General features: G+C 43.1%; 1 protein-coding gene across 1 annotated transcript in view; it reads left to right on the top strand.

Moving 5' to 3' along the window:
• The window catches only part of lars2 (leucyl-tRNA synthetase 2, mitochondrial), a 31,179-nt gene that overhangs the window by 793 nt on the left and 11,486 nt on the right, over positions 1-18,900 (top strand). Inside the window, exons 2-12 of the mRNA XM_031853121.1 lie at positions 2,159-2,406; positions 3,965-4,096; positions 8,447-8,538; positions 8,622-8,682; positions 8,798-8,887; positions 9,209-9,352; positions 11,885-11,992; positions 13,982-14,141; positions 14,678-14,782; positions 15,330-15,445; positions 15,601-15,884. Coding sequence (XP_031708981.1) covers positions 2,170-2,406; positions 3,965-4,096; positions 8,447-8,538; positions 8,622-8,682; positions 8,798-8,887; positions 9,209-9,352; positions 11,885-11,992; positions 13,982-14,141; positions 14,678-14,782; positions 15,330-15,445; positions 15,601-15,884 — 1,529 coding nt within the window. The 5' untranslated portion in view covers positions 2,159-2,169. The remainder of the gene's footprint in view (positions 1-2,158; positions 2,407-3,964; positions 4,097-8,446; positions 8,539-8,621; positions 8,683-8,797; positions 8,888-9,208; positions 9,353-11,884; positions 11,993-13,981; positions 14,142-14,677; positions 14,783-15,329; positions 15,446-15,600; positions 15,885-18,900) is intronic.

Here is an 18,900-nt window from a genome sequence, read left to right as displayed (position 1 = left end):
CTAAAGCAGCAAATCTTTCTTATTTGAGAAGTTTGAACAACGAGGTAATATTTGGTGTTTTCAAAATTCTTGCTGATTAATGTTATTGATACATATATACATAACTAACTTAGCCTGGAGACCAATAATTGCAACATTTAAGATATTTCACGATAGTATACTATCATTATTATTATTATTATTATTATAATAACCAAAAATCCCAGACAATATCTAATCACATATCAAGATGTTGACACTACAAGAGGTTGCTGTAATATCACGACTGGGTAGCGTTTGAAACTATTTGCTGCAGGCACAAATATAATACCTATATAATAATAGAAGTTTTTGTACTTCTCAAAGCCAAAGTCTTTAAATGCGTCAGTGTTTCAATTTAATTATAAGTCCAAACACAAAGCAATCATACACTAGTTTTTGCATGAATATAATACAGTCGTAAATGAGCAAGATTATGATTTAAATCTGAATAATTATTTCAGCAACACAAAGAGTTTGACTGAGTACCGATTCCAGCTGTCACCACATGACACACTTCAGCTGGTACCCAAAAAGTACTGAAGTCCCAGAATCTGAATAAGACAATCCAGATGTTCAGAGAAAGACTTCTTCTGTTGTAGTGAACCAGCTTGTTGTCGGCAGCGTTCAGTCACTCTTCACAGGAGACACCCGAGCGGATGAGCCGAGTCACCATAGAAACATTTTCTCCGTCTCTCGCCTCGGCCCACTCACTTGTACCTCCAGAGAAGCACGCAACCTTGAGCGCTCGGCTCTCCCAGCCTCAGCCTGAGGGAGGAGCCTCGGCTGCTGGTTGTACTCCGGAGAATTTAGTGAAAAACACATTCCCACAAGCAGGTGGGTGGCGGAGCGGAGCGAGCAACTGGTTTTACACTCATAGAGTCCCCCCCTAAAGATCTGTCCATCGTGGTCACTAAATCCTTGTCAGATTCTTGCTAAATGATGTGGAGACTTGCAGTTTCTTCACACTCTTTTCATCCAAGCTGAGTCAGTTAAAGAGAGTTCTCCCACAGCTTTGGATAAACAACAATCCTCATTTTTATTTACCACATTTCCATCTTCATCTCTGGTGTCAGGGCGTACTTCACAGCAGCTATGAAGGCCTCGCTGTCTGACATCCAGATGCGTCACTGCTGTGAACATATTCTCTTGTCGGGTTAGCAACAGTTGACTGTGCGGATATCTCATGTTACCTTGGAAACTGTGTGTGTGTGTGTGTGTGTGTGTGTTGGATAGGAGACAAATTTAGGTCAAATTGTTTTATTCTTACATGCAGTTGACTGTCTGACCTACATAAAGCCAAAGCGACGTCTAGCCTCACAGCTGTGCTCGTGCAGAAGAGTGACATCCCTGTTATAGCATTTCATCCTCTCTATGCAAGTAAACACAAACGTACAGTATTCTTCCACGCAGGTGATGTCCTGAGGCGGTCAGAGCAGTTCATATCCTGTAGTGCAAAGATGAGTGTATAAAACCGCAGCGCAGATCTGAAGCAGAGAAATCAGTGAATAATCAGATAATTTGAAAATGTCATCCTCACATCTGAGCAACGGGGGGCAGTATTAATAGGAAGAGCCTGTCCAGAGCCGAGCATAGTCACATCAATGCTGAAAAAAACCCTCTTATTCCTCAAAGCCATGCTGTTGTGTGAGCGACGTGGTGCGAAGAACACCGACTGTGAGAGAAAACTGTGAGACTGTGTTTATCTTAAATGTGAATATTTTCAGGGTTCTTTTCTCCCTTATGACAATAAACTGAATATCTTTGCGTTGTTGATGAAACGACACACTTGAGCACGTCATCTTGGGCTTTGAGAAACACTGATCAACATTCTTCACCATTCTGTGACATTTTAAAGACTCAACAACTAATTGATTAATCAAGAAAATAATCAACAAATGAATTAACATTGAAAAATAATTGTTAGTATCAGTCCTAGTTATGTATAAGAGTGGAACAGAGTGCTGCACCCAAAGATTGTTTCAATTATTGATCAATCTGCTGAATCTGAGCGGTCCAAAGTTGGCGATTTATTTTCTGATCGATTAATAGACTAATTGTTTTTGCAGCACATCTGTTAGATCTTTTATTATGTGATCTTACCTGCATTGTTTTTTCACTGTATCTGTCTGTGTCATAGGTGTCAAAGCCATGCAGGTGTCCGTGAGAAGGCTGGCTCTGTGTCCACTGGGTGTTTCCCAGTTTTCCGGCCAAATCGGCGGCGCTCTCCTGAGCCCAGTAGCCGGCCTCCTGTCCACCAGACTCCGCACCCTGTTCAGTGAGACGGGAGTGTGGGAGAAGGACTATAAAACAGAGACCCGACGCAGAGTGGAAGAATGGTGGCACCCACGAATTATGGCACAGTGGCAGAACGATGCGCTGGAGGAGGTGAGGAGGCCGTTACTTTTCACGCAGTTTCCTAAAGTCTTTAGCCCGGTGACGTCACGACAAGCCAAATACATCTCAGTCATGGTGTGTGTGTGTGTGTGTGTGTGTGTGTGTGTGTGTGTGTGTGTGTGTAAAAACATATACTGGTTTCAGAAACCTGGATACCTCCTTTTTTTGTTCTGAATTATTTAAAGTTTTGGAGGTTGGTGTTTTCGAAGCGTCACCAATTGCTTATTTTTCACCAGATTGGGTTGATTGGATCTCTGGCACTCAATTTATAACTTCAAGATGTGACCGAACTGTATTAACACGACACCACAGAAACATCTGGAAACATTTAGCTGCAAGAAAGTGAAAATTAGTGAAGATATGAATTTTGAAAATTATAGATTCTTACTGTAAAACATTCATAAATGTTGCAAATTATCCTTTGACTTTCGTTGATGTTTCAACCCAATCTAGTGAAGAATGGCTGATTGGGGAATCGTAGAATACACTAACGTCCAAAACTACATAAAACATTTTGCAAGGCTTTGATTTAATAGCTGTTGGAAGAATAGAAGAGAATCCATGAAATGAACTGGGAGGCTTTGGTGAACTGTTTGGAGTGACCCAACATGTAAACACCTCATCCAGGTTCATATCATTCTTTGGAAACTATTGTATGAACTATTAAATGAACAAAATGTTCAGTTTACAATACGAAACAGAGAAAAGCAGCAAATCCTCAAATTTGAGAGGAACCACCAAATATTTAACATTTCTGCCAAAAGAATGACTTGGAACGATTACGAGATGATTAAAAATAATTACGGATTCATTTTCTGTCAATCTACAAGCAGCCAGAAATAAAAACCGTCTTATGATCGTGTATAGAGCAGCGATACGAATAACCAGGTTCCTCGTGCTCAATGTAAACATCATATGATTAAAACCAAGACTCGCTCTGTATAAACAGCTGTCAACACTGATGACTGAGTGAAATACATATATTCTGGATTATCTGTATACATAGGAAACACCTTCAGCCTTTTCTTTAGGATGAATTGATTAATGGGTCATTAGGCGTTCCCGGCTATTACTGGCGCTGGCCCCCGTAGCTCGCCTCAGTCCCGGAGCTCTGGCTGATTATATATCCTAATGGTCCGACCGCGCGGCTGTCTGGGACGGACCGACATTGATTAAGTGCGTCCATGACAGCCCTGGTCCCTAATTGATTTATTGGAGAATTCACGACTCGGGTTTCCTGTAATCGTGTATCGCTGGGTGTAACCAGCACTCACTGTGTTGGCTTGGTGAAAGCGTTGTGACTGTAAATCAGGCATAACCGGAGCATACAGTACAATAACGCACCAGAAGTCAGTCAGCGCTCTCGCTCTGTATGCGATGAGCTGTTATTCCTGTCCTCGTCAGTGTAATGAAGCATCTTTTATACGAGTCTGATAATGGAAAACGAACCCCCTGCGCTGTTATTGACGTTTCTCAGGATTGAAATCAAGGTCTTTTCCACATCTCATTAGGTTTTCTTACAGCTCTGTACATCATTTTGTTTTCCCAGAGTTCCAACAGGAAGAAGTTTTATGTCCTCTCCATGTTTCCGTACCCATCAGGCCGCCTGCACATGGGACACGTACGAGTGTACACCATCAGTGACACAATCGGCCACTTCCAGAGAATGAGAGGCCACCAGGTATGTCTGCTCCCAGGAAATGTGTTTCTATCATTTCCTATACCATCCTATGCCCTGCCTCCTCTGCTGTCTCTTGGAGGCAGGATCAGGTTTTGGACTTGTGATTTGAGTTTAACGGACAGGTTACCAAAGCATGTTGTGATGCCATAATGGACAAAAGATTGAAAGGCTGCCCTGTTGAACAATAACATAATGCTTTTATCCGCTCCGTGGACTGAGTCTTTGCATAAAATGCAGACGCTGGATGATTCGTGAACAAACATACTCCACTTGATAAGCCTGTTGTAACGGAGAATCACAGTAAATACCAAAGTACTTGTATGTTCAACCTGCTCAACTCTCAACAGGATCTGAGGGAGTATGATATTACATGCTGAGCTGAAAGCCATGAACATTAGTCTAGCAATAGCAGTGGGATGTTCAAGGTGCCATATATTACAGTGAGTGTTTAGAGCATCATCAGTGCTTCTACCATCATTATAAGCAAATTGGAAGGTAAGAGATGTTGTACAACACTTCATAGGTTCCCTACCATGATGTGTTCTTTCCTAAAACTAGAAAGAAAATAAAAACGTTGGCTGTATGATAATACTATAATGTAAAATCCAGGGCTATGAGAGAAACCAGATGCTCTGCAGTGGAGCTCTTGCATCTTATTTTGGTGTAAGAACTCACAGATATATTATAGATCAACAGATTCAATATCCTATTCATTGTCTATGGAGTTTTTTATTTAATATCACAAATTTAAGTTGTTTCCAGTCTCTAAATTAAGCAAAGAGGTGTGCATAGTCATGTAAACCCTGTCACAGGACTCAAAGCTTTTAACTTCTCAGTGAAGCACAGCTTTGGCTTTATTGTTCGTTATCTTCCTCTCACCCAGAGTCCTTTTCTGTGGCTTCACTGTCTCTGTTTTCCTTTAGACATACAGTATCACAATGGATGTGTCATCCTTGGAGGCACTTTGGGGAGCATATTTTACTGTAGCAAGCTGACATAACTGTGAGACATCTGCTGTCCTGTCTGGGTTAAAAGGTTTGAAAATGATTAGATGTTGGCTGTTCGCATGATATTACAGATGAACCACTGTTCTGTACGGAACATCGGGCTGTTTCATGTAGAGATGGTGCATAACATTATACAGGAGTGACTTTCTGATATTAACACGGAAGGACTTTTTGCCTCAAAAGTCTTACTATACTTGCAATATACAATCCATAAAGGTCATTTCATATCTCAATAATGATACATGTCACGATGAAGCATGTTTTCTGGTAATTCAATATATAAAAAACTTGTTTTAGTAGAAATAAATTGTGCAATTTGTAGCTTATTTCACCTAATTTCAGCTATTTTTTTTTATAAAGCTGACACTCAAACTGTATGTTTCCATGATGCATGATGAGACATTTCTATGGCACCTATAGGATCTATTAAACCTTTTCTAAATAAATAGCAGATAAATAAGAAAATGAAAGGGTTAAAGGAGTTCTTGTAAATTGACAACCTGCTTCAATAACGCTTGAATCCACACTCGTTTCTGTTGCAGTCGATATTCAGCCCTCAGTTTGAGTCCTGCTGTTGATGAAGCTGTGACCAGTTTTCTGTCAGATGGATCATCCCACTGCAGTCACACACACACACACACACACACACCTTTGGACATGACGCCAGCAACCTATGATCAGTCCTTCCGCTGGTCCTTGCTGGTTGTATGACGAACCTCTCCTTTTTCTTTCCCTGGTGGAGTTTTTTCCGTCTTCTGTCTGGTCTCTCCACAAACAGAAACATTTAGTTTCACATGGCTGACGACTGTTTCCTGCCCAGGAGTGTACCTTTTCTCAGCATCTGTCAGAAAGCAAACCTTGTTCCGCCATATGCACACAGTCTGCTCTATTCACTAGTTAATTAAGGAAGGTACACTCAGTCGATTGTCACACCTTAATGCTATTTTCTGGGTTTTAAAGAGATGTTGGATCACTGTAAAATAAGAGAGTGACTACTTTCTACTGAACAAGTGGTCCAGAGACTTAAAGTGTCCACAGCTCGCTTGGTAAAAAGGCTCTGCTGGTGCTGGAAGGGCACAAAGGTGTCCTGATGTACAGAGTAATGGCTACATTTGGAGACATTTGTTATGTTTGAAAATGAGCGTATTTGCTGTCTTTCTGCGAGTTAAAGAGAAGAGATTGTTACCCCTGCTGTGTCTGTGCGGTAAATAATAAGCTAGAGCCAAGAGACGGTTAGCTTAGCATAAAGACTGAAAGCGCGGGGAAACAGCTTGCTTGGCTCTGTCCAATAGTAATGAAATATGCCAACACTAAAGCTCACTAAATCCACTTTAATACTCGTGTGTTTGTTGACCGAGCACAGTACCCTTTGTTTTTTGTACCTATTAAACAGCTTTCATAGTGAGGTAACCGACTGCTGGCGATAGCCACACATTTACACTACAGAGTGCTGCTGTAGATGGAGTGCAGCTTCTAGCTGGAGCTGCGTGGGTGGACACTTGCATGTAGCAGAGTGGCCTCACATTCACAGTCACCAAACACTTCGCGGCCCCGTTGTCGTCGTCGTCGTCGGCGCGAGGAATTTTTGGAGCTGCGCATCCTCGTATCCGTCTCGGCTTGGCACCGACTCGCTCCACATTACAGTGGACAGATTGTCATGAATGTGCCCACACTGACTCCCACGTCCATCTTCCACTGCCTCTTGTCACTCAAGCGCAGAAATGTTGCCGTGACAGGTTGGCGAAGAGTCGCACGAGCGTTCTCTCTTCTGTGTGGACGTAAGGATAAGTGGAGCCGGAGCTATCGGCGGTGAAGTGATAATGTGCCTCGGCTGCTGTCTTTGAACTTTGAGAATGGAGCTCGCTAACGCGGCCTGTCCATCACAGCCGGTCCCTCATGAATACAGCCTTACTTTAAGAGTTTTTACACTGAATAAACAACATAGTAGCGCACCCATCCTAATGATGCTTTTTTTCCGCTTCCTTATTAACACACAGTAGACTATCTTCGGCCTGTGCCTTGCTCTCATTGTGCCTGTATTCCTCCCGAGCAGCCACAGTGGTCTGCTGTGCTGAGCGCTCTCAGCCTTAACACCATTCAGTACTCTGTTTTACAAATGAGGCAGTTACCAAGGATACCGATTCGTCTGAAACATCAGACCCGTTGGAGTCCGTGCGATGATCCTCTCCAGCCCTCGACTCTCTTGTCACTCTGCTTCTCCTACTGTACTCACGCCTTCCACTCCTGGGCTTTCATCTCGGTTCATGTTCTTTCTCTGTGAGCACATAACAAACACAGCCGACGCTCTGAAGGGAGAACGAGACGAGTGAGAGAGACGTCGACCACTTCGACGGGGATTCATTTAAAGGAGGGTGTAGGCTAAACGGCGATGTGGACGCAAAGGACAGAGCAGGATAGCAAACAAAGAGAGGAGGCGACGGTAGATTGGGATGTTGTTTAGGACACTGTGTGTGTGAAACAGCTTACTACGTGATTGCAGGCTTAAAGCTTTCACATCCTGGTCTTCCATTCGAAGCTTACATCATGCAACGGCTGCAATTACATGGAAATTGTAGTTGATCTGCATGCATTAGCCACAGAATGTAATGGAGGTGAGATCACAGCAGAGACATTATCATGTAGGGGTCAACATGTGCTGCAGTGAGGGGAACCCGGTGCTATTTTGCAGAATGAATTACCTCCTGCAATGAAACATTTAAATCTGGCACATGCCAACGTATCCTCTTACTTTGAATCTCATTTTAATATGTGTAAATAAATATAACAACTACTTCAGCAGCATGTCATGGTCAACACGACGCCCCGAGTGTATACACACTGAGGCTTTTCAATGAAGTAGGAAGCCTCTTGTGTCCAGCAGATAATGTGATATTTACATATTCAAGTTTCATATTCATTGATTCTGGACTTTTTATTGGAGTATTTATAATTTTAAGACGCTTTAACCAGCTAGTTGGACTTTGAATGCAACACTAGTTGAACACAAATTATTAATCAGTATTTTCGTGTCTTGAAACGTGTGTAGAATGTCCAGTAAACATTGTTGTAAACTTCAAATGGACTTAATAAAGGGTTGATCTGTCGTTCGTTTAAATCATTTTAGTTTATAAAATAGTGATAACCATTACAAAATAGCTTTTTTGTAAAGTAATGCTTTTGTTGTCAACAAAAAAAGAGAAAAGCAGCAAATCTTCGTGTTTAATGAAGCTGAAAATGGGGGATGTTTGATTTTCTTTGCATGTTGAATAAATCAAATGAATCAATTATCAAAATTGTTGTTTGCACGAGCGATTTCACCGCTAATACAGAACTACATCCACAGGTGTTGAATCCAATGGGTTGGGATGCTTTTGGACTTCCAGCTGAAAATGCAGCCATTGAGAGAGGACTGGACCCAGAGGAGTGGACTAAAAGGTATCTGAAATATCACACCTGTTGATCAGAGCCTTCGTCGTTTATACAAACCGTAACGTTGCTGTTGTGTGCCGTCTCCTCAGTAATATCCAGTCCATGCGGGAGCAGCTGGACAGCCTCGGCCTTTGCTTCAACTGGGACCGGGTGAGCAGGAGCTGAGGCTTTAGAGAGTGTGTGTGTGTGTGTGTGTGTGTGGGTGCGTGCGTGCGTGCGTCACACCACACAAGGCTGACACAACTCTGGCTTTTTTTCCTAACAGGAAGTGACCACTTGCCTTCCAGACTACTACAGGTGGACTCAGTATCTGTTTATCAAGCTCTTTGAAGCAGGACTGGCCTATCAGAAAGAGGTAGGAACGGCTTTTGACTAAAGTGCTTATCCTAGTTTTTTGAAAGGAATAATATGATTGGTTTAGGTTTGAGGTCGCTGACAGTTACAGAAATGATTGAAGCAGCTCACCAGTTACTCCTGAATGAAAATGAATGAACTGAAAAAGGGAGCGCTCGGTAGAAGCCCTTTGATTGTGTTTAATCAAATGGGACGACCTCGAAGTAAGCCTTTGGACCGACTATTAAATCCAAATTACTTCCTCAGCTCTGCATTTTCAATTTATCTGTGTGTGTGTGCGTGTGTGTGTGTTCATCTAAATCTGTGTGTTTGTGTTATCCAGGCTGTGGTGAACTGGGACCCTGTTGATCAGACAGTGCTGGCTGATGAGCAGGTGGATGAAAACGGTCTCTCCTGGAGGTCTGGTGCCCTGGTGGAGCAGAAGCTGCTCACACAATGGTTCATCAAGACTACAAACTATGCCAAGGTACGCCATTGGTGTGTCTGTGAGTGAGTGAGTGAGTGACGGAGAGCGTGCTGTATGTGTGTGTGTACGGGACAAGTGGCAGGTCTGAATGGCGGGGCCAGCAGCTTCATGTGGGCCAAAATGAGCAGCGGACCCCTCTGATAACAATCATGGCTGACGCTTCAGTAGCGGCAGCTGCAGCCCTGCTTCTCTCGTTCTGCAATCAGACCCCCGGACGTCGTCGTTCTTAGCGTCTCCCAACCAAGTAGAGAGAGACCAGCGGAGTCGGAGTAATGTCACCAGGCGACCTGGCCCGGCTGATGAGAAGCTCCGCCTTTGCTGCACAGCACAGACCTGCTGCGAGAGTTTTCCAAGTTGAGCAACATTCTGGTAGAATTGTATCATTGTCATATTTCTTGTTTTTAGGGCTGATTATTTAATTATTATTAGAATATCATAATTACTGATTTTGGTCTGTGAACATGCTCATCACAATTTCCTAAAGCCCACGGGGACATTTTCAAATGTCTTGTTTTGTCTGACTGTCGGTCCAAAACCCAAAGACATTCAGATTACAATTATATAAAACATAGAAAAGCAGCAAATGCTCATATTTGAGTCTTTGTTGAATCAAATCATCGACTGTAGTCTCGGCTCTACTCGTTTCAAATCAAACTGATGCCATGAGAAGGAAAGGCAGAGCAAAGTGTGGCATAAGCAGGTTTTTGTGTCATATCGTCCTGAAATAACATAATATACATAACAATAACATGGAGACCAAAGCCGGCCTGGTAGGTGTGAAATCAATCTAAACAACTTCCTCTGTGCTTTGAGAAAAGGTCGGCAATAATTAATATGTGATTTCTTATAAATTGGTTAAAATGTGCAAAAACACTCATTTGTCCTTTAAGCGTTTGTTAATTTCTTTCCCGATGTTGTCATTTTGATTAAAACATCCATTTGTCCACAGTCGGCGGCACTCCAGTTTTAGCCGCAGCGCTGAAGTCGAACATGCTTGTCCATGTCAGAGGTGTGAGAGGAGGTGGAAGCAGCCTACTGTGACAATGTGTTCCTGCATGTCTAATTTTCTCTGACGAATAGAGAAGTGGGAAGGAAGGAAGAGGAAGGTGTCGGGGGGGGAAGACGTGAGAAAGACAGATGGAACGAAAGGAGGAGCGCGTGAAACCGCGGCGTGTTGTAACTGGCCTGATTTCCCGTGCGTGCTCCGCTCGCCCATACACGTGTTCAAGTCCGTTAGACAACATTAACCTCAGACAATATTTATTCAGCTGTCAGGTGGTTCCACGTTATACTGATGGAGTTTCATCATAAATCGTAACCATATTGTTTGTTCCAGGACACAGACGACTGCATATTATTACTAAGACGGATGGTTTTTTTGGAAGTGGATGCAAAACGATCACGCTTTCAATTTCATACATAATCACACTTTTTGCACACGTGCAGCCATCGCACTGCACTGACATCTGAATGATTCACCAGCTGAGAACTCATCGTGTTGTTCAGCTCTGTTGTCTCTCATATATGAACACGGCTTCTTCAGGAGTTTTGTGTCATTAAGCAAAAACAACTTGTGACTTTGAGGTTGCTGGTTCAAATCCCTGAACCATTTGTATCGCAGTATTGTGTAATATTGTTGTTATTGTACTAGATGTCCCTTTCTCTCTCTCTCTCTCACACACACACACACACACACTCCTTGGTTATTGCTCTGCCATCCTTTTTCTCTCAAGCTTTTCTTAGTTGCCATGGAGACTCCTGCATCTCTGCCAAACTATATTTTCTAATCCAGGAAAGTGAAAACATTTGCTTCCTCTCTCTTTAGGGCCGTTGCTGGTCGTCTGTCATTGCGTTCCTGTCTTTGCTGTTAACGTCTTTGTTTTGCTGAACGTCTCCTTCGTGCCGACACAGATTCTCTGTCTTCTATCTGCTCTGGAGCAAACCCAGAACTGACACACACTCCGTGTTTGGCTGGTGGGCGACTATAGCCAGCGTTTATGTTTGTATTGATATTGCCGTGATGAGGTACTGCATGCTGAGTGGCACAAGTGAGGAGGGTTTTTGGGTAATAGATTGCGACAGACAGAGAAGGAAATGGAGAGTTTGAACATCTCTGGCCTCAGCCCAGCTGTGGCTTTTTGACCTGAGCCTCGTTGATATGCATAGCTTCCTTTAATCATGCAGAATAACTGTTGTGGTGTGTGTGTGTGTGTGTGTGTGTGAGAGAGAGAGTGCACTTTAAAGGCGATTGCCTTGTGATATCAAAGAAAGTAGGGCGATTGGAGGTCAGGATTTTTGAAAATCCCTCTACGTCTGCATAATGTGACCTGGTCGGCTCTGCTGCTTTGTCAAAATAAATTGGCCAGGCTTTGAAAGAGGCCACACTGAGTTGAAGTCAATTGCATTATCGTAGACAACCCCGGCCCCCCTTCAAAAATGATCTCTTTTCCACAGTGAAGTGGAAAATAAGCCCTTTTTAAAACTTGTACAAAGAAGAAAAGTTGTGAATTAATTGCCGTCTCCCTCCTCCAGCCTCTCCTGGACGCCCTGGCAGACCTTCCGGAGTGGTACGGTGTCAAAGCCATGCAGGCAAACTGGATTGGAGAGTGCACCGGCTGCTACTTCGATTTCAAGCTCAAGGTGCATCTCCGCTCCCTTCCCCCGTCACACTTTTTATTCATTCATCATTCTCCCTTCCTTTCAATCTCTCGACCTTTTTCCACCTAGTGTTTCCCTGTTGCTGCCGCTTCCCGGCCTCGGTTTCTCATCTCTTTGTCCCCAAAGCAGTGATTGCTTGCTTTATTTTGGATTCCTCTGTTTATTTATGTATTTGTATTCGAAATCATGCACCCAAACATAACATTTTCCACTTTTGTTGTTCACATTCAGCGGGTGCATCCATCTGCAAGTGGCCATTTTCCCACAGAGATGATGTTACCGGTTAGTTTCTGTTGAGTTTTCTCAAAGCCATATTAACAGTTCTTCACACGTTTGTCTTTTAGCAAAAAGCCCACTGAGAGCCCCGTGAGCACCCTTGTTAAACCGTTTCTTGAAATATAATCAGAAAAATGGTGATTCAAGTCAGTCCCTTACTTTAAAAAATCTTATTTATAGAGTTAGAAGATGTGAGAGTGATTTTGTGTTTCTTTACGTATATGAGAGGGTGTTTCTCTGGCAGAATGCATAATTAAAGTTAAAACCAGGAGCCGTTAAGTTAATTGGATGGCTGCTTGTCTCATATTACATCATCATACATTGTCACAGGAACTCTGCACTGAATTATCTCCCCAGGGGCCTATGTACGAGTATCTCCTCTACGACATGACATCTACTCATTACCCCAGAACCCCCAGAATGAGTGTTTCATCTCTAAATAATTATAGGATTAAAGACATTGTAGCCTCATTATGTATCAAAGAGCTACGCACATGTGGCATGTTAAGGCTCCAACTGACAATTTATCAGGTTATTTGATGATAATTTATTCTCTGACAAATACTCATCACAAGGTAACGGATCCCACTATTGATGCCTTGAAACAGCTTTACTTCGTCTGATCAACAAACAAACAAGACTACAGTGAAGCTAGCAGCTCCGTGTGGCTGTAGGTTCATGGTTCAGGGTAGAATTTATTATTATCATTCTCTCCATAGACGATACTTGGTCACAATTAAGTACAAAGACAGTGAAGTGGAAGCATTACAACGAGTTAAAGTGCAATGAATGAAAAGTGTCGTCACGCATAGACGTATGTGCTTCATTTTCATTTATAACGTACGTGATGTAGGCAACGTTAGCTTAACCAATAACACAACTATAGCAGCAAAAGTGTGCAAGACAGTTTTTTGGAAATGTTGCAGGGCCCTCTTATCCGCATGCCAAGTTAACTCTTTCAGAGCCATCGTCAGTTCTGCATTTGATGAAGCCACGCCCCTTTCTGCCTCTGATTGGCTAGAACTCGTCGTCAGAATTTGTTAAATGTATTGCTGATGAACAAGATTGGTGGAAGTTTGCAAGGGTTAAATATTTAAACTCAAATGTGAATGTTTACATACGGGTGGCATCCATCTTGTATTGCACTCGTATAGGATTACAATGTCTTGATTATGGCAGAAAAATGCTTTTTATACGTTGTTATGCATGTTGCCTGTATGGAGGGAATAAAGGATCCATTGGAGATTTATATTTTGATGCGGTGTCATAATTAGATTCAGTGTTAACCTCAATGTTGATGAATACACTGATTAATAAATACATAAAAGTGAATTTGTGATAAAAGTCATTTGGGAGCAGCTAAAAACAGAAGTATACATTAGAAAAAGGTTTTTTTACTTGATAGATAAATAAATACAACTATTAGTAAATTATTTAAAATGTTACTTTTTCTCCACTGGCTAAATGATGATCGGATTGTTTCAGTACTAATCAGTATAGCCTAAAATTCTGATGCGGTATATTTTTGAAATGACTGAAACTTACCCTGTAATGTGTCTAATATGGTCGCCATCTTATTTTAGAATAAACCACTTTGTGTGGCGGCCTGAGGAGCCAGCGGGTCGTCCTCATTAGATCGTCTTCCGTGCATCTGGACCGGAGAGGTTCCCACATGCGTCTTCTGTTGTCTCCTAGGTGAACGGGGAGGAGACGGGGGAGACCCTGTCGGCCTACAGCTCCTCCCCAGAGACGGTGTTCGGAGCGGCTTACCTGGCCGTCCTGCCCTCCCACAGACTGCTGCACGGTAGAAGCGCAGTGCGCTCGGCTTTGGAGAAAGCCTTCCAGCCAGGCAAAGGTGAGCGTCTCTGATGCCCGTCTGCGTTTGGGTCCGTCAACATTTATGACTTCCTGCTTTGGAGGAGGGGGAAAGACGCACATTCCGATTTTTCCTATATCAGCGACATAATTCAGCGGCTTACTCGTCTACACCTGCAAGCTCTCATAACTTGAAACGGTGATCTTTTGCATCTTATGTGTGTTCTTTATTGACCAGCGCCTGATGAACAAAAGTTGTGCTAATAGTGAAAAATGAATTCTCATATAAAGAAGGAACAAAAAATTTTTTTGGGACATTTCATCAATAATTTGTACATATTTGTCTACATTTGTTCTATATCACCGGTATGGATGCATGTTCTGAACTTTGCTCACGTAGATTTGTTTTATTTAGCTATACACTGCCACGGTATGGATGTAGTTGTCTCAGTGGACTGAGTCTATGTTAATTGGGATTCCCTTGATGTTCTCTCTGTCTAAGTGGTGAATGATTGTAATGAGCTACCAGGGGAAGCAGCGCTGCCTCTCTCACACCTCCTGCTCTCTGCTCCTTAGACTCCCTCACAGAGGTCACTGCTCAAAACCTGTTCACCGGTCACGAGGTTCCCCTGGTCATATCCCACAGGGAGGCGTTTGACGGCTATCTGGACACTGTGATCGGTGAGTGTATTGATGTGTGTGCGTGTGGGTGGGGTTTAACAATCACCTAGAAATTGTAGCGGTTAAGTAAGAAAGTCATTTGTATTCATCTGTGAGCTGTTATTATAGACGGAGGCTGACTCTTGATCAAACGGGAGCACAGGATGTCCATTGATGAGATGAATAATCATTATCCCTTTTTGATTTTCCCTCATTAAATCTGTACCAAACAAAAATGAGAAGATGTAAATAAAGATGAGGAACAGAAAAAACGTCTTTGTGGATTTGATTGTGCAAAAAGATGCTGCCTCAACACTCCTAGCATGTTGAAGATGGACACTTTAACGATATGTCTTTACCATGCAGTATTGTGGATGCCATGATGATGTGAAACCAGTGGGTGTTTGTCTCACAGAGTGGAGGTGGAACCCAAGGGATCGTTAACGATTCGTCACATCACAACATGCTTAGAGAGGTTTCCTTTTTTACTCTCTCAAGAGATCGATTGTCTGGGCGTCCATATTGTCTTTTTACTGTCACGTATTCGTGCTGCGTCTGTGTCTGACAGGTATCCCAGACTGTAGTGAGGAGGATCTGTCTGTGGCCACAGCTCTGAATCTGAGGTGGACAGCTGTACTGAAAAGTGATGAAGACGGGAGACAAACGCTGATCAACTCTGATGAGGTCGGCACTGTTGATGATGACCTCAACATTGATAAAATGACTCAAGATTATTAAACTTTGATTTTGCGGCATCTCTACTACAGCTTCTCTCTTTAGCTTCTACAGGAAATTAAGAATTGATTAAGAATCGCTCGTTTGTCCTCTTCTCTCTGTAGTTCTCAGGCCTCACCAGAGAGCGGGCATTTGACTCCGTTACCCAGAAGGCTAGCGAGCAGAAGGTTGGCGGCCACCTTACCAGCTCCAAGCTCAGGGACTGGTTGATATCAAGGCAGAGATACTGGGGCACACCCATCCCTGTAGTGCATTGTGGTTCTTGTGGTCCAGTTGCTGTCCCTGAAGAGGACTTACCAGTTACATTACCAAAGCTGCCATCTCTCAAGGGAAAGGGTGCGTCGCCACTGGAGGCCGCTCATGACTGGGTCAACTGCAAGTGTCCCAGGTAAGAACATGTTTCATTTATTTGTTTTATTGAAACACAAACCAACTTTTAGACCTTTCCAAACATTCTAAATGTGCTGTTGCGATCTGGCAGGAGCGGGTTTGGTTATTAGCAAGCATAAAAATGTAATTAATGATATTAATAGGATTATTAACATAGATTAATAATCCCAGGGCACCACCCTGGGATCAGAGACCAAAGACCAAACTGTGGATTAAGTCTAAAAATTCAGTCAAAATGTCAATAGTTAAAGTAGTATTTCCCGCGAGCTCCGAGTATGTACGGAGGCGTTTCTGACAGCCATGTGATCGTGCGTGCTGCGTGCACCAAGTTACAAAAATTCAGAGGTGCATGACCAACGACGTAATCACGCGCCGTGTGTGTGTGTGTGTGTGCGTGAGCGTGAGTGTGAGAGAGAGTAGGAAAAGAAGAGGAAAGCACTTAAAGCAAAGTAGATCCTCACCGCAGCAGTACAGTAACTGTAACTTCATCACACAGAAGCCCGATTGGCGAACTCAAATGTCGACTTGAAGAATCCAGGAATTATAATCTTCCTTCTGCAGGTTAGAGTGGGGCAGCACTGGGAAAGTTATCCGTGTGTTCGTGAACTCACAAACAGTCTGTTGGTCGCCTAGCAAGTTTAGGACATCTCAGTTGTTCAGGTAACACAGTTGTTACCCCTTTGCAGCAATGGAAATTGTAATGGGAAGGCGCAGTGAGAGGGTATGCGCCAGTGTTTATGGCCTTGGTGACGTGCTGGCCCTGTCACAGGGACTCCCTCGGGTTCCCGTGGGGCTCGTCCGAGGAGGCACTAGTGTTGTGGTTCAAACCAAATCTCACGTTCAGGTGAGATTTTTGACACCTGATGGGGTTTTGGCGCGGTTTTCACAGGTTTTCTCTTTGTCTCACCCCACATGGTGAAGTCCCAACTGTGCCCCTTTGTATTTTCTGTTGCAATGTTTAAAGCAGAAGCTGACAGGAAGTAAACTTGGACCAAAGCTGTTTCCCTAGCAACAGAATTGCACTGGAAAGGTCTATGCTTCATCCACATGGCCTTCTCTGTCGTTATCATCAACATATTACATCCCAAGGAAAACCCTCAGTGTTACTCCGTATTTTTATCATATCATATGTTTGATTTTTTTGATTGTCTTGTGACTCAGAGGCTCTTCTGTAGGAGCTCATTGTGTCTCCTCCTCTCACAGATAAGTCAAACCTGTTGTAACTAATAGTAATCAATATATTTTTATTCTATAATCACCATTCATGTACTTTTGTCTTGTGATGGTTGTGAGGTCTCCCTCTTAATATTAAAATGCATGCAGAAGACTCAAAGCCAGGAGCTTGTGCATATCCTTCAGCGCTAACGAGCATTTCTTTCCTCATAAAACATTTGCGAAGCCAATATTTCTTAAAAGTTGGAGACCTGAATAGTTTACATCCGTGCTTACTAGCTTGTGGTCTTCTCCTTCACTGTCTTTGTTGCCTCATTTGTTGTTCTTGACAGTTGATCAGTGGAATAGTGTGAAACTGTGACAGGAAACCTGACGGGCAGGCGGTTCGTTGCACAGAATAATCTGAAAAGACATCATTGGAATCTGTTTGGAAAAGGACAGGTACTTTCAAAAAAATACTTACGAAAAATACGACTATCACTATCCCAGGAATTAGTCCAAAAACCTGTTAATGAGTCAGCATTTTTGCACTTCCAGTTCGCACGTCTCAAAGTCAGCGGGTTTTTGGTTGCTTGAAATAAGGTCTGTGGTTAACAGAAGCTTCAGAGATTTTTTTACATTTTGTTCTCAAACATAAAATACGTCATCTGATCACAACTTATGAAAACTGGTCAGAAGAATTCCTCCATTTTACACGGTCATACGCCAAAAAGATTGGAAACCCCTGATTTAAGTAAGTGACAATTTAAAATAGTTACGTGTGTGTTGTTCTCAAAGTATTTTAGACGTCTTGTCCAAGTGAATGTGGGAATCCCTTAAATCATTTCTCTTACTCATAACCATTTACAGAGTAAGCAAACTGATCTTGTAAATAGGATGCAGAAACGGTGAAGGATGTGTTTTTCTTTTCCTTTTGACATCACATCGGTGAAATGACACGATGGTGTTTTTGTGGAGTGAGAACTGAATGATGTGCGAACCCTTTCCAGTGCCAAGCCTCTCCTCCCTACTTCCTGTGTATCCTCAGGAGACCAGCAGCGGCTAAATGAGCCCTCTGTCAGCGCAGGCGGAGAGGATTGACAGCTTTACAAGAACACGGGAGCACTGAGAGCGAGACTGTGAATTTTGTGATTAATAATTTCCCTCTGATGGGGTAATGTAATGAGAGGCATCTGTGACAGGAGCAGCATGAGATGATGATGATGATGGGGGGGGGGGGTTACATAAGCCAGCTGTGCCTCGTGGGACACATAAATACTGAACATGCACGCACGTTAACCTTTTGTACAGAGGTGTAATTACACACAACATGTTTGAAAATGTTTGAGAATGGCTGCTCAGCCGAGTCCCTCGCTCGCCGACGTGGGAATTCCTCTCTGAATGAGACTAATCATCGTCATGGCACCATGTTGATTAAAACAGCGGCCCACTCAGTCGCAGATGGCACAAGTCATCAGATTGTGTTCAGTCACTTCCACAAAGCTTCTATAATTCCTCCCCCTCAGCGGTGATTGATGGCTATAATCGTCAAGACGCCGTTTTCTCCTCTCTTCCCATCTCCCCTCCGTTGTTAAGTTTCTGCGGAAATTTGTTCCCTTCACTCGTCGGTCCATGTCCAATTACAGTTTGAGAGGAACACAGTCGAGCAGGGCGATGACAGACGGGCGGCAGAAATTGGAGTTTTATTCGTCCTTGAGCAAGTCATTTGCTGAATTCTCATCTCGTCTCTCCGACCCTCTGCAGCACTGTAAATTGGCAACTGAATCCCTGCCTCGGCTTAGCCTAGCTCGGAAGGTGTGTGTGTGTGTGTGTGTGTGTGTGTGTGTGTGTGTGTGTGTGTG

This window comes from Anarrhichthys ocellatus, unplaced genomic scaffold, assembly GCF_004355925.1.
Source record: "Anarrhichthys ocellatus isolate YVR2014 unplaced genomic scaffold, GSC_Weel_1.0 scaffold13, whole genome shotgun sequence".
Classification (NCBI taxonomy): Eukaryota; Metazoa; Chordata; class Actinopteri; order Perciformes; family Anarhichadidae; genus Anarrhichthys; species Anarrhichthys ocellatus.
The sequence above is the reverse complement of the archived record's forward strand: the minus strand, read 5'-3'. Positions and strand labels throughout refer to the sequence as shown.